The sequence below is a fragment of the Myotis nattereri genome, assembly GCF_964212035.1.
Source record: "Myotis nattereri genome assembly, chromosome: 4".
Classification (NCBI taxonomy): Eukaryota; Metazoa; Chordata; class Mammalia; order Chiroptera; family Vespertilionidae; genus Myotis; species Myotis nattereri.
The window spans coordinates 6,980,083-6,995,932 of NC_138079.1; the positions used below are offsets into that span (position 1 = coordinate 6,980,083).

The 15,850-nt window shown below is 49.5% G+C and overlaps 1 protein-coding gene across 1 annotated transcript in view; it reads left to right on the forward strand.

The window, feature by feature from the left end:
- The first annotated feature begins 7,939 nt into the window (after window positions 1–7,939).
- The window catches only part of EGFLAM (EGF like, fibronectin type III and laminin G domains), a 38,022-nt gene continuing 30,111 nt past the window's right edge, over window positions 7,940–15,850 (forward strand). The window contains exons 1-4 of the mRNA XM_081089959.1: window positions 7,940–8,078; window positions 11,339–11,528; window positions 12,845–12,970; window positions 14,280–14,523. Coding sequence (XP_080946085.1) covers window positions 8,007–8,078; window positions 11,339–11,528; window positions 12,845–12,970; window positions 14,280–14,523 — 632 coding nt within the window. The 5' untranslated portion in view covers window positions 7,940–8,006. The remainder of the gene's footprint in view (window positions 8,079–11,338; window positions 11,529–12,844; window positions 12,971–14,279; window positions 14,524–15,850) is intronic.

Below are 15,850 nucleotides of genomic sequence, written 5' to 3' on the forward strand. Positions count from 1 at the left end.
ATAAGTACTATCCGTAGTTAAGCACACGTTTGAGAATTGTTTTTTACCAGAAGAAAAAAGCCATCTGCTATGAGGACGAAACTACCCATTGTTTAAGCTCGGGTCTCCTATTGGACGTTTTGGTGGTTCCAGCTGCTCATTCCCACCTGCGTGGAGAGCAGAGACCTGTGACGGAACAAGATGGGTTGCCATCTAACTCTAACCCCAGTGTCCACCACGTTTACAAATGTGAATGCTTGCCCATCCCAGCCCAGTGGAAAGTTGCCCCCAGCAGTCGTCTGGATCGTACAGTCATGAGGGATTCCAGAGCCCAACGGAGTCTGAGGATCAGCTACCTAAGGAAACCTCTGGCCAGTGGTCACCAGCCAGTGGTCCATTAGGGAATGACCCACAAATGCTCCTCAGGAGCAAGCAGGAAGAGGCACCCCCAGATGGCGGCAGTTTCCAAGTAGCCCAGCAGGTGGCGATAGGGCACAGACTCTCAGAGCCCTGGGAGCCCTTTAGAATTAGTTTGGAGCCACTTGAAATGGTTGCAATGCCTTTAGACAAACAAACACAGGTTTTGTAGGATAAAAGCCATCCTTAATTTATGAATAGAATTTGCATTTTGTGCATTCGTTTTTCTTATAGCGCAGTACCCTTGAACTTGTTTTGCATTCAGTCCGTGGTTTGACTGTTCTGGTTCTAAATAAATGCCTCCCTTTTAATGTTCTCTTTTCCTAATTAACAAAGTGCTAAGTCGAAAGAGATAAGTTATGCCCTTTAATTATAATAGCCCCAGGCTACTGGGAGAATTCTTATCGCTGGCTTGGGCTGCACGTTCTGTCTTCACTAAGAAATAGTGTGAGTAAAAGCTTCATGTCAGTGCTGGGTCTGAGATCTGAGGCAGCGGGCCCGGCAGGACCCAGCAGCAGTGAGCTGGGTCCCTGGCGTCTCCTGGTCATGCTGTGCCTGCTCCTCCCTGGGCACATTTCCTTCCGATCAAAACTGGAAAATGACTGTGAGCCTGGGTTAGTGTGAGAGATGCGGAGTTTGAGATGCTGCAAAGAGTACTTGAGGACGGCACCGCGAGTCCAGAATTCCAGATCAGCTCTGCCACCAATGAGCTGCCTCTCTGGGCCAGTCCCATGGGCTCCCTGACCTGAGCAGCAGTTTACTCCTCTGTAAAATGGACTAGTGGCTGATCGCTAAGGTCTGGCTACAAAAGTCAAAATGTCTTGGACTCTGAGTCTTGGTAATTCCATATTCCTTTCCCCACTCTTATCTCACAGTCTCTCTGTCCCCAAACTGAGAAGGAACTTCTGGTTTCTAGGAGATATGTTCTATACAGTGCTGAAACAGAGCAGCTTTTATCCACTGAGTCATAAGTGCCTTATTTTACTTGTCAAGATGAGCAGAATCGAGCCATTCCCATTCTCATCATGGTGCCATTTGGTACCTGCAGCCACACGTCAAGGTCCTTTTCTCAAAGGACTTTCCTTTAAGAAGGACTTGCTAGGATGGGTTAGGGGGCAGGACACCACTTCTCCTTCTGTGGCCTCAGTTCACTCTGAAATGAGAAGTTGTGACTGGGAGGTATCTAATGTCTCTTTCAATACTAAGCTTCTAGACTGAGTAGGGGGAAGGGATGGGAACGTTGGCAGTTTTGAGGGAATGTCTTTGGATTTGGGGGCAAAGTCTCACCATGGAAGGCTTCCTCTCCACATGTGTCCCACTGGGCCAGGACGGACAGACAGGGTCTACCGTGCTGTGGAGCATTGCAAGAGTGTCTCCTGTGCCGGGTGGAGACCTTGGTCGTTGGTGACTACGTTGCGTGTTAGTTAAGTGGAGGATGGGAAGGAATAACAACAGTCGGAAGTATGGTTCTGCCCTCAAGGGGTTCACAGCCAAGTTGGGAAACACCAGGGCAATATTCTGAGGCCGGGAGTTCAGAAGTGTAACTACTATCTTAATCGTCTATTGATTTCATCAAGCTATGGGAGCTGAGTGTGAGCTTACACTCAGGGGCAAATGTCGGTGTGTGGGCAGCCCCACCCAGGAGGAGGAGTGTCCTACAGGTCTCAGCAGCTCCATCTTTTGTGGAGTCACCATTTCTTCTCCAAAGAGTCTGATGTTTTCTTCTTAAACCATCACTTGCTTTGGATCTTTGGATGATGCCCCGTGTCTCCACAGAATGTGTGTAGCTAGAGGAATGGGAGGCTCTGCAGAAGGCGGTAGAAGAGGGAACAGAAGGGCAATGTGGAGAAGAGCACTAGGCAAAGTCTTTATTCAGGAGTCAACTGGTAGACCAGCTTGTGTGTTAAGACTTACGAAGAGGGGGGGAAAGCTGAAGACACAATTCGGAGTCAGATTATAAGAGGCGTGATGTAATCAGAGAGATTCCAAGGATAAATCCTAGCTTTGCCTCTACCATCTCTATGCCTCTAAGCAAGTTCTTTCATCTTTCTGAGTTTAAATCCCCACATGGTAAAATGGGAGTAATAATACCAATTTCAGAGGATTTCATGAGGATTAACAGAAGCAATGTCTGAAAAACACTTGGCACAGTAAAATACACACACACACACACACACACACACACACGTATTTCCAAGAGGAAGGGAAAGAAAGAGAGAGATAGAAACATCAATAATGAGAGAGAATCACTGATTGGCTGCCTCCCGCATGCCCCACACTGGGGATCGAGCCTGCAACTTTGGTCAGGGACTTTTTTAGAAAAACATATATAAAACATATAGGCTTAATATGAACACTCACATGTACCCAACACCTGTCTTAATGAATAGAATATTAGAGAGCATTCTTGAAGGCCCTGGAATGCCTCCTGCACGTCCTTCTCCTAACCTTCCACAGGTATTTTTTGTCACTGTCTTAATCATTTAAACTACATATCTATGTGTTCTTACATAATATATTAAGGTCTGCTTGCTGTTGACTTTTAACTAAATAGCATTACACTGGATGTGTTTTGTGGGTTTTTGGGGTTGTTTTTTTTTTTTTTGCAACTTGCATTTTTAACATGAAAAGATGTGAGATGAAGCCATGCTGGTGCATTATTAAATGCCCATTCATTCATTTCCCCTGCTACATAGTATTCTGCTTTGTAGAGACACCATAATTCGTTTATCCATTCTCTCTTGAGAGATATTACAAATAAGAACTTTGAGATCTTGTTTTTTTCTGTTACAAATTCTAATGCTATGAACATGTTTTGCACGTCTCCCAGTACATATGTTTCCAGGTTTTGTACATTAGGATAAGATTGCTGGGCCCAAAGGAATCAATGTTTTCTACTCTCTAAAACATTGCCAAGTGTTTTGCAGAGTGGCGTACACGTCTAACCTCAGTGACTATGGGTACCCACTGATCCCATCCTTGGTGATGTTTTTTGTTGCTCAGCTTTTACATGTTTGCCAGTCTTGTCGGTATAACATGGCAGCTCTTTCCGGGTCTGATTGGCACTGTCTTGATTACTTATGAGATGAACCCTGTTTTGTACTTTTTGGTCATGATCCTTCATCTTCAGTGTTGAGTTTTTTGAGTGCCCACTGTATCCCAGTGTCTTGGGCGCAGCTGCGTGCGACTGGATTAGGGTGGACGAGGGGTGGAGGGCGTGTTGACGGCAGTGGCTTCTTTTCTCTGCGAAGGCCCCGAGGAGGAGGGAAGTGGCCGCTACGGACCCCATTATCTAACGAACACGGGAGTCAGCGAGGATGACGAGGGATTTGAAGACGACTTAGATTTGGATATTTCCTTCGAGGAGGTAACAAAAATCTCTGCTATTAAAACCCAGGTGTTTTGTGTGTGTTTTTTCTTGCCGAACAAGGTAATTTGGCCAATGGGCTATGGAGCATTTTACATAAAACTGACTTAAATGGGCCTTGAACATATCTATTCCCTCTGACTATTAGGCTCCAGCTGATCATAAGTGAGTAATAACTAAATACCAACCGTGCTGATGTTCTGTGGGCATTCCTGTCTTCCGACTTCCAATCTGGCCAAAACATACTGAGATTTCCCACCACGTAAAATTTTACACAGTTAGGGATTATAAGGAAATGAGCAGGTCCTTGACAATTCCATCTTCGTGATATTGTAATAAGAAGAAGAATAAACAACCATATATCAGCTTTACTGCTGATTTTCTGACTAATACAAAGCAAGGTACCAAAAGTCCTTGAGCCTCAAGTTCTTTGGCCGTAAACTGGGGTCGGGACTGTCTGCCTACATCCCGGGGTATCAAAAGTGACCGTGTTTTCAAGGATTAGGCATCCATTGTAATAAGGCTGACTAATTCCTGGTGCGCCTTCTCAATCCTTTTCTGGCTGTAGGTTAAACCACTTCCTGCTACCAAAGAAGGGAATAAAGTGTTGGTGGAATCCAAGTTTGTGCCAAGATCAAACCCAAAGACCGTTGCGAGGCTTGTCCCCCCGACTCCAGCCTCTCTCCCTCCGGCTCCGGTGGCTCCCCAGCCCACTCCGCTGAAGAGAGAAGGGAAGAATGGCGTGCCTGCGATGCCCAGGCTCTTTGACAAGCCGTGCGATGAAACTCTCTGCCCCGTTGACAGCTTTTGTGCCAATGACTACACCTGGGGGCGCTCACGGTGCCACTGCTACCTGGGCAAAGGTGGTGAGAGCTGCTCAGAAGGTAGGCCCTGGGTGGGGCAAGGACACGGTGGTGGGTTGGCCCTACTGGACACCAGAGGGCAGGTTAGCTGTCCACCTGTGGTTTCTTCTAACCCTTTGTCTAAGATAAGCCTCTTCTTTTTTAAAAATATATTTCCATTGATTTCAGAGAGGAAGGGAGAGGGAGAGATAGAAACATTAATGATGAGATAGAATCATAGATTGGCTGCCTCTTGCACGCCCCACACTGGGGATCGGGCCCGCAACCCGGGCATGTGCCCTGACCGGGAATCAAACCGTGACCTCCTGGTTCATAGGTCGATGCGCAGCCACGGAGCCACGCCGGTTGGGCATAAGATAAGCCCCTTCTTCCCTGCATACGTCATTACATAAGCTACACAGGGCAAGCATGAGGCCACTCCGTGCGTCTAGTTAGAGAGCAGCCCTCTCAGTGTGCCAACGGGGAATACCTTTGGTGCCATGAAGAAGTCACCCCGGTGGCCTCGGGGGAGTGGGCTTTCCTCTCATCCCAGCGCCACTGAAGAAAGTGCCGCGGGACATGTGCATGCAGATTGGGGAAGGGCTTAGTGGAGCCCACGTGCAGCACACAGACGCACCGCTGCAGAGCAGGCGCCGGGGATCCGGCAGCCACCGTTCCTGTGTAGGGAAGCGGGCGACAGTCTCCAAAGGCCGGGTTCTCCCTGAGAACCCCGGGAGCTCAGAGTCCCCAGCAGCGCGGAGTCCAGGTGTCACAAGCAGAGAGAGGAAGAGAGTGAGCGAGGCTGAGCCGATGGGCGGTTTCACTCGGGGACCCCCACGCAGCGGCGCGCGTTGATTTTTGCATTTGAAGAAGAAGAGGGGGAACGTGATGTCTTTTCCTCTTCTCAGATGTTGCTATACAGTTCCCTCAGTTCTTCGGCCACTCCTATGTAACCTTTGACCCTCTGAAGAACTCCCATCAGGCATTTCAGATCACTCTGGAATTCAGGGTAAGAGGGATTCCTTGTTTGATGAGTGTCCATTGGACGTCCTATCACAGGAGGGAGGAGGAGAGGAGGGAGGGCCTGGGAGGTAAGTAGCAAAGGTCAATATGACACAGAGCCTGTGCTGAAACCCCTTCCCAGGGTAGCAGGGACGACGGGCCATTCACACATTCAAGGGCGCCAGTGAGGGGGTGGGTGCCGTGTGCTATTGAACTGTGCAGGCAACTGGCCTGAGGGTGCCCAGAGGGAAGGTTTGGGTCCCGGCCATGTTGCTCATAACAGGGCTCCTCCCTGGCCAGGACGTCAGAAGGCATAATGCATTCTCATTCCAAAACCGCTTTTAAAGGGAGCCCAGATGTCTGCCCTCGTTGCTGCGGCTGTAGCGGACAGATAAAAGCTGAAATGTGCCTCCCTGGCATAGAGTGAGGCCAGGAGATGCCCTCCGCTCTGAACAGCTGCAGATAGAATCCAGTCACGACTTCAGCTTCAAGTGGTTCTTCTGTGTATCTCAGGCGACACAAAAATGTCTGGAGACCTGGAAACGAGTCCCCTTTGCGGTCATGGTCACAATGTGTTGTTGTTTTTAATTGACTTTAGAAAGAGAGGAAGGGAGAGGGGGAGAGAGAACCACCGATTTGTTGTTCCACTCATTCATGCACCCACTGGTTGATCCCTGTGTGTGCCTGACCGGGGATCGGACCTGCAACCCTTGTGCATCAGGATGATGCTCCAGCCAGCGGAGCTACCCGGCCAGGGCGTGGTCGCCATGCTGAGTGTCCAGGGGATGACGGGTCGCGCTCCAGGAGAGCCAGCATGGGTGGAAAGCAAACCAGCCTGTCAGATGGGCTGTTTTCACTGTCCTGTCCTCCTGAGAGAAGGGGAGGAGCAGATTTGCATGCTTCTCAGAGGGAGGGAAGTAAAAACCAAAATAAAGGAAAACCACAGGCTGCTGCTGGAGAGAAGAGCATTGATGAGACAAGAGCAGCCTGTCCGTGGCCCTGGTCTCGCTGTGGTTTCCCTGAGGCTCTGCTGGTGGGTCCAGGGAACAAGCAAAGAGCAGGTCGAACACGAGGCGGCCTCCCCTTTGCCGCCTCCTTGACATTCCTCACACAGTTTGTACCACTGCCGTCGGGGTGCTGGGGCCAGGTACCTGGGGAGTCACTGGGCTCCACGTGCTTGTCCCTTTGGTCGGCCCACGGAGGAGCACGCGCAGGGTTCAGGCTCATGAGTGTTTCCAGGTGGCGCGTGAGGGACCAGGCAGTGCTCATGGTCCCCGTGGCTTTTGTTCGTCTGACAGGCAGAGGCAGAGGACGGCTTACTGCTCTACTGTGGGGAGAGCGAACACGAGAGGGGCGACTTCATGGCCCTGGCCATCATCCGACGCTCACTCCAATTCAGGTAACTCCACCCAAAGCCCACAGATATTGTAATGCCACCTTATGTTATATTTCCATTTTTATAGTGCGACAAAAGTAAATGCAGATGGTGTTTTTTTTTTAATGTTTTTATTGATTTCAGAGAGGAAGGGAGAGGGAAAGAGACATAGAAACATCAATGATGAGAGAGAATCATTGACCAGCTGGATCCGCACGCCCCACACTGGGGGTCGAGCCCACAACCCAGGCATGTGCCCTGACCTGGAATTGAATCATGACCTCCTGGTTCATAGGTCGATACTCAACCACTGAGCCACGTAGGCTGGGCCAGAATGGGTTTTTGTAGACAGGGAACAGTGTGCATAAGGTGAACGTGGGCCAGTTTAGTAAATACTGGAGCATCAGGGCCCCAGGTGACCTTTGCAGAATCAGGTACCTGACAACCATTCATTCATTCAACAGCAAGTGTTTCTTGAGCACCCACATGTGGGCAGATTGAAGATAACCAGACCGACTAGACAGATGTCATCCTAGAGAACAAGCCTTAGCTCAGTGATGGCGAACCTTTTGAGCTCGGCGTGCCAGCATTTTGAAAAACCCTAACTTAACTCTGGTGCCGTGTCACATATAGAAATTTTTTGATCTTTGCAACCATAGTAAAACAAAGATTTATATTTTTGATATTTATTTTATATATTTAAATGCTAGTTAACAAAGAAAAATCAACCAAAAAAATGAGTTCGCGTGTCACCTCTGACACGCGTGTCATAGGTTCGCCATCACTGCCCTAGCTCTTCCGTGCACACATTTAAGCTGCCCCTGGTGCTTGTAAACCTAATTCTGAGCGCATTGGCTCCCAGAGAGGCCGTCAGCCTGAGATGATGTTTGTGGGATCTGAACACACAACGAGCTGATTGATCAAAGTATCGTTCTTTTTCCTCCTCCGCAGGTTTAACTGTGGAACTGGGGTTGCCATCATCGTAAGTGAGACCAAAATCAAACTAGGGGCCTGGCACACGGTCATGCTCTACAGAGATGGGCTGGATGGGCTGCTGCAGCTAAACAACAACACGCCGGTGACGGGCCAGTCCCAGGTGAGTCTCCACACGCCCTGCCCACCCACCTGGCACCACCAGAGGCATCTTGAGGGCCCACCACAGAGCGGAAGCACACTTGGCAGGACTCGGGCTCCTGTGGGATCTCGCCACCCCAGCGGTACTGTCAGGGCACACATCCATCCCCCGTCCACCCAGGAGAGCGGAATCTGCAAGCACCATCGCAGTGGGCGCCCAGGGACAGGAAGGCCCGGGGCAGAGGGAGAGCCACTATCGGTGCCAGATGCAAAGCTGGCTTCTGAGACGGGGTGTCGCAATCCTGCGGCTTTAGGAAATGCTTCCAAGAGGTTCACTTGGTTCAATCTGCAGGAATCGCCCATTCATCTACCTTTTTGGGGACCATGATTATAGGAAGTGGTGAAATAATTTAACCGTTGGGCTACTCAGCAAATCGCCCAGGTATTCACATATTTGTCATGCTTGGGGCAATTTTAGGACTGTGTTTGGAGTAAACAGTTTGGGTTAGCAACCCGCCAAGGAACCGAACCTGTAATTACAATCAGTCAGCTGTCCGTATTCTCTGAGGGAAAATGTAGCAAGAAGGCCTTTGTGTATCTGTGGAGAGCTTCCTCCCTGCCCGGGCTCTTCGCTCCTCTGTGCTGGCGAGACATATTAAATGAAGGGCCACACCTTGCTGAGCCCCGGTAATGTGGACCCTCATGGTTCCAAAGGAACAGAAATTCAAGATAATGACTGTGAATCCAGTGAGATCACTTATGCATACATTTCTAAGGCAGGAAAAGACAGAATAAATGAACAACAGAGTCACATCCATGCCAGAACAATAGGCCCATATGATTAAAATTAAGTTTGATGGGAATAAAGAAGCTTTGAATTTGGGTCCAAAATGTTAACATGAAAACAGGATGAAGAAATAACACCTTTGAAAATGGTGTTAGATTTAAAGCAAGGAGGTTCTATGAAGGTTAATAAACAGAACCATGTAGTAACAACAAGCTAATGAAATGATAGGTTACATTAATAGAGGCATACCATCTAGAAAACAGGAGGTGATAATTCTATTTTATTCTGGTGACTATTTGTATAGTTCCCAGAGCTCTAATGGTGACTGATCCTCGAAGAGGATTGTGTTCAGATCTGTGACCACACTCTCAGAGGTTTACAGAAAAACTGGAGCATGTGCAACAAGCAGTCAATGAAACAGGAAGATGCCTTGAAGTCCCTGGAATGATTGATTGAAGGAGCATTGTTTAGTGTGGAGAAGAGAAGATGAAGGTGTGGAGGTAGCTTTTCATCAGAGTCAAAGGGAGAGTGTTGAGGAAGAAGGACTTACTGTGATCCCAAGGCTGACGCTGAATGGGTGAGCCACAGAGAGCCAATTGTAGCTTTACCCAATCACACACAGGTGTACAGATGCGCAAGAGGCTTTCTCAGGAGATGGCTCCCTGTCTGAGGGGATGTTCCAAAAGAAACTTCTCAGAACCTTTGGGAGGGATGTTCAAGGAATCCAGCAGCCAACGGGAGTTTGGGCTATTTGAGTTTTCATATTATTTCTAATCCTAAGAGTCTGTGATTTTAATACTGTGAGAATTAATTGCAAGAAGCATATAATTGTATGGATACTCAGGGCAACGTTTGTCTCTCTACTCCCAGGACGTGCTAAGCAAGTTGTGTGAACAGGACCACAGATGTGGAATGTTGAATAAACGGCCTTCGGGAGAAAATGACTCTGTCTTAAGCTAGAGTTCCTCAGAGACAGGCCAGAGAAGGAGTCTTGTGCAAATGGTGCATGAACGTAGTGTTGCCATAGGAACCTGTAAGGGAAGGAGAGATGGACGGGGAAGGGCAAAAGTAGGCACAGGTGAGCTCTCAGGTGGACCTCTTCAGGGTGCAACTGCAGCCTGACCCCACAGGGGAGCTTGAGGACACCTTACACCTCCGGGTGACTCCAGCCCAAAGCCAGCAGGTTGGATTTTTGTACTTCTGCACTCATTAGAAACTGTTAAGGGCTGTGCTGGGGGAATGCAAACTCGGGGCAATCCCAGTTCTCTGCATAAGCAGGCAAAGCAGGCTCCAGGGGCCTGAAGGCAGCCCTCCTCAGAGCAGGTAAAGGCCAGGCTCAAAGGCTGTTGCCTGGGGTGTCGTGAATGGAGCCTCCAAGGAACCAGCTGCCAAGGAGAAAGGAGGGAGCTCTCAGGCCCCTGCCGTGGTCTCGGGTCAGGGAGCAGGGCCAGAGGGTGAACATGGGATCCAGAAGGAGTGAATCCGGAGGATGTGGATGAAATAAGCCAACAGGGCACCCAATCCCTGTAACAGAGCAGTATGTCGGTGGCTGGCAAACAATTAATCCTTAAGCTTCACTGCACGTACTTAAACCTGCCCAGCTCATGGTCAGTGTACTGTATACCAAGGAGTCTTATCTGTTTATTAGCAGAGATAAAGCCATGACTGGGTCTTCTACTTTTTGGTAACAAAAGTATAAAGGATAAAGAAGACATTTCAGTGGCTTAACTTCTGGGCATTTTATGAGTCTGGTAGCGTGCCTTCTCCCAACCCCCTTCCATGGAGCCATTCATCCACATGAATGAGATATTTCCATAATCGCAGAAGCGTGTGGCCACGGGTGCCTTCATCTCGTCCCACCTGACATTCAGGTCTGTGTTTTACAACCTCAGAAGCTGCGGTCCAGGCTGCGGTCTGCAGTAAAACTGGAAATGTCTCCACCTAACTGTAATAACACTTAAAAAAATAAAACAAACGTCCTATCCATGAGCAAATTTCAAAATATTTTGCAACAAAATCTGCTTGCTAATCCCCTTGCCCCTCCCAGTGTTTCCTGCAGGATGTAGTGTAAAGGTGAGCAGGACACAGAGCGGGTAGATGTTAGCCCACGTACACACACACGAAGTATGATCCCCTTCGGAACGCAGAGCAGCCCTGTGACCCCGCCGAGATCCACAGTACGTTGGTGTCAGGACTGGAAGGAGAACGTTGTTTTTGGAGGCCCAGCCTGGTGCACGGCCTGCTGGGTTGCTCTTGGCTCTGCTCTCCTCCCCTCTTTTCGAGGCTTTCCAAAATCCTCCTTGCTCAAAACAGCCCTCCGAGAAGCTCCCTGTGTCTCCTGCGGTGACCACGCATTTAATTTTGCTGCAGGGCAGGGTCTTAAAGATAAATACGATGGTTGTAAGCTACATCCTGATCATGCCCCTCATTAAAATCAGTTGCATTTTTGGCTTTGGGTGTTGGTTCGTGAATCATGGTCTTCCTCTTTCTTAAAGGGCCAGTACACTAAAATCACCTTCCGGACGCCTCTTTATCTTGGTGGGGCTCCCAGTACTTACTGGCTGGTCAGAGCCACAGGAACGGACCGAGGCTTTCAAGGCTGCGTGCAGTCGCTCACGGTGAACGGGGAGAGAGTGGACATGCGGCCCTGGCCCCTGGGGCGAGCCCTCGGTGGGGCCGATGTGGGTAAGTGGGTGCCAGGTGGGCAGGGGTGCCCCTGTGGGTGCCTTTTTGGTGTGGGCGGGTGTGGGGGGTGAGTTGCAGGCGGGTGTGGGGGGTGAATTGTGGGGGGCTCTGTTTGCATCATCTGGTGACCTGCCCTTGAAAATGACCAAGTGCACCCTCCATGGGCCTCTCTGATGTGTTTAGTTAACACACTGTATGCGGGAAACGTATTTATACGTTTTACATTGACTGGTAGTAGAGCGCGGGACACGTGTTAATACTTTTTTATAGACTAGCGGTAGAATGCGGGTAACGTATAAATAAGTTTATTTTTATACTTTTTTATTGCTCTAAAGGGATGCTAACATGCAGATATACGAATTCCAAAGGACAAAATTTGGGTCTGTAACACATACAATGGTGAATTATGTATGTACTTCCAGGTATAACGGTAATCTATTCAACTGCGTAGAGTCGTCCCTTCACACAATTCCAGTATTTGTCTGTTTAAAATTTAAGAAAAATAATTCAGTATACATTTTATAGTAAATCACAAAAAGTTTCGTTGAAAAAAATATGTAAAACTAAAGTTATTGTAATTTTACTGAACGTTGCCATTTGTGCAAAAAATTAGCAAAAATGGCGCGCGATAAAAACTACCCGCAAACAATGTGTTAAGAGAACTAACCAGCCCACCTGATGTTGAACCTGTGAGCACCTTTACTCGCGACCACTTTCTCTCCCTCATAAGATCATAACTTTCCGGGAGAAACAGGGCTGCTGAAGTCACATGCTGAGGCCTCAGGGAGCCTCCCTGCCCCTCGCTGCTCCAGACTGAGGCGGCCCTGAGCGAGGCCAGTTAGTTCATAAGCTTAGACGTGGCCTCTGAGCCCCTTCAGTGCTGAGCTTGGTTGACGTAACGTCCAACCAGCAGGAGGCAGCGCTTTAGGTAACTGGGCCACACAGCCTAGGACACTTCCAACATCCTCACTCTGTTCACATTGTGGGGATTGAATCGCTCTCGTGGGAACAACAGAGAGAGGAATTAATGCAAAAACAACTCGGCCATCCCCGTCAGCGGTCAGTTACCCCCAAATCTGTTGTGTCCTCCATGTTTTAAAGTCTCTGTGGCTGTTCAGAAAGAACAGCGAGAACCCAGTGAAAGGGAAGTGTAGGTGCCACTCATGCAGAAGGCTGGCGTGCAGCGGTGGGAGGTGTGAATCAGCAGGAGTGGGAGCCCCACTGTGTCTGTGCAGAGCCTGAGCTGTGGCGTGGCCAGCTCCGGGGCCTTGGGCTGGCTGGCGACAAAGCGGCTGTGTGATCCGTTCTGTGTGTAGGCGAGTGCAGCAGCGGGATCTGTGACGACACCTCGTGCATCCACGGCGGCACCTGCACGGCCGTCAGAGCTGACGACTACATCTGCCTCTGTCCCCTGGGATTTAAAGGGCGACACTGCGAGGATGGTGAGAAAGAAGCAAGTTGATGGCGATTTCTATCTGCTTGTTAATTGATGGGGATGTGAATTTCCATCGGTGTACTTCGAGCAAAGCCCATATGTGTTTCTGGGATTAACATTGCTTCCCGGGATGGTTGGGAGAATCTTTTTTCTTTTCTTTAAGGTGGAGTGTCTTAAAGTGTAGGTGTCAAACCAAACTTCATTTTAAGATGTTCCCGGGTCAGGTTTTGAGGCCTCCTCTTGGCCCTCAAATAACTTTGAAGAGCTTATATTTGTGTGGCCTGTTTCCAGCTCAGTTCGAAGCATTGTCAGCTCACGCTGCTTAGATTATCTGAGGGTTTCGGAGGGAAGGTTGGGAAGACACGCCCAGAAACATCAACCCTGCGATGGGACGAGAGTGATCTTGTGTCATTTTCTTTGCACTGCTCTGCTGAATTATCCCACCTCTCAATAACGTATATATTGATTGTATAAAAACATATATAATCAATTACATACACACATATGTATACATATGTAGAAACATGTGCACACACAAATACACATATGTAATAATGGAAAATGTTTAAATATTTTGGAAAACCACACAGAATTGAATGTGTTTTAACTTTTCCACCAGCGATTGAGATTTGGACTTAAGATGCCTTACTGGAGAAAGTTTTTGTAACACTGTATAATGTAAAATCTCATGTCACTACCCAGCTAGCATGGCTCAGTGGTTGAGCATCGACCTATGAACCAGAAGATCACAGTTCAATTCTTAGTCAGGGCACATGCCCAGGTTGCAGGCTGGATCCCTGGTGTGGGGCATGCAGGAGGCATCAGATCAATGATTCTCTCATCCTTGATGTTTCTATCTCTCTCTCCCTCTCCCTTCTCTGAAATAAATGAAAAAATATTTTTTACAAAACCTCATGCCACCTAGAAGAGGGCATAGGAGTTGGGATACGCGAGGCTGTTACGTGCCATCTCGTATCTCCGTGGCCTAACGTAATACAGGCTGATCATTGCTCACAGTTCACATGGCTGCAGAGCTTGGAGGTGCTGGCGGTGGTGGGCTGGCCTCTGCTCCACGCAGTCATTCAGGGACACAGTCCTCTGATCCTGCGTCCAGCCAGCAGGGGGGAGAGGGAACACAGGGAGGATGGAGGCAAGTTCTAGGGGCCCCACCTGCATAGGTGTGGTGCTCCCAGCCTCATGCCACTGGCCAGAGTTCAGTGTGCCCACCCACTTCACCACAGGGTGGTGCCCAGGGGAAAAGAACACGGCTAGTTCTGGCTACGGAGGGGTTTCTGACCACATGCTTGTCTCTTCAGCTTTCACCCTGACCGTTCCTCAGTTCAGAGAGTGCCTAAGGTCCTACGCTGCCACGCCCTGGCCCCTGGAGCCCCGGCGGTACCTGTCCTTCATGGAGTTTGAGATCACCTTCCGGCCGGACTCGGGCGACGGCGTCCTCCTGTACAGCCACGACACGGGCAGCAGAGACTTCCTGTCCATCAACCTGGCGGGGGGCCACGTGGAGTTCCGCTTTGACTGTGGCTCCGGGACGGCTGTGCTCAGGTAAGGGCTGAGAGCTTTAGGGGCTCCCCTTCCCCGAAAAGTCAGACTGCAGCCACGCTGGGAGAAGGTGCATGTCATTCCATAGTGTGTGACCTCCCTGTGTCCCCTGCAGTGATCCTTCCCGAAACCTCTCCTGACTCATACAGATTGCAGGCTTCCTGTCCATCGTGCTGGCCTGCTGCAAGGCTCCCTTTCCTTACATGGCTGCCAAGAGGTGCTGATTCTCTGCTTGAAGCTAAGGAAAACGGGCTTGCCTCAGCGGGGGAGGGGGAGAGTGACAGCCTTCCTCTCCACGTGGGGTCACACCGTGCCCTCAGCAGAGATGGTATGAGTTGTAATGAATCAGCACCTTGCCCCGAGAGTCATTTGGTGGGCGCTTAGCAAATGAACGATGACCAGTAAAACAGTACTAGCAGAGCCCTGGCCGGTGTGGCTCAGGTGGTTGAGCATCATCCCATGCACCCAAAGGTTGTCAGTTCGGTTCCCAGTCAGGGCACATATCCAGGTTGCGGGCTCAACTCCCTGGTAGGGGGCGTGCAGGAGGCATCCAATTGATGATGTGCTCTCATATTGATGTTTCTCTCTCTCCATCCCTCTTTCTTCCCCCTTCCTCTCTCTCTAAAAATGAATTGAAATATATTTTTTAAAACTATTAACAGAAATTTAATGAACAGAAATGTCCTTGGTGACCTCACTTTGCATTTTGACTTTCCTTGTTGCCGTACCTTCAGTGGTGACTTGCGCTTTAGCGAGTCTTTCGCTGCTCCCCGTGCTCTGACACGAGTCCCCAGCAGGTGCAAAGGCCCCCCTCTGACCAGTGTGCTCGAGGAGGCTCAATAGCACGCGTGGCGGTAAATCGATGCCTCGAGTGCTGGCTGGCGTCTGCGGAATTGGTTCTGAGTTGTCAGAACTTTCCCTCACCTACCTGGTCTGTGGTGTGAATTTACTCAGATCGACGGTTCAGTGCCGTGTCTGTATCTCTGTGAGTCCCGGGCTGTGCAGGCATTTTTCTTGTTTGTTTGTGTCTCGCTCTTAACAGTGTTCCTCCCCTGGCAGTTTCTCCCTCCTACCCAGAGGCGGTGCTTCTCGCTCCCACGTGTGTCCACCTCTTCTCTGCTGGGGCTCACGGACGCCCTGCCTCCGAGCGGCCCCATAGCAGGGAATCAGTGAGCTTGCTGTTGTTTTGAAGGTGATTGCAGGTCATAGTCGATCCACTCATCTTGCTGGGCTGTCATTTTCCAGAAAGAGCATGTGGGTGAGATGTTACAGCCGTGCGTAGCCCTGAGTTGCTGGTCATAGTTCATGGCTGATGGGAAATCACTGCGTC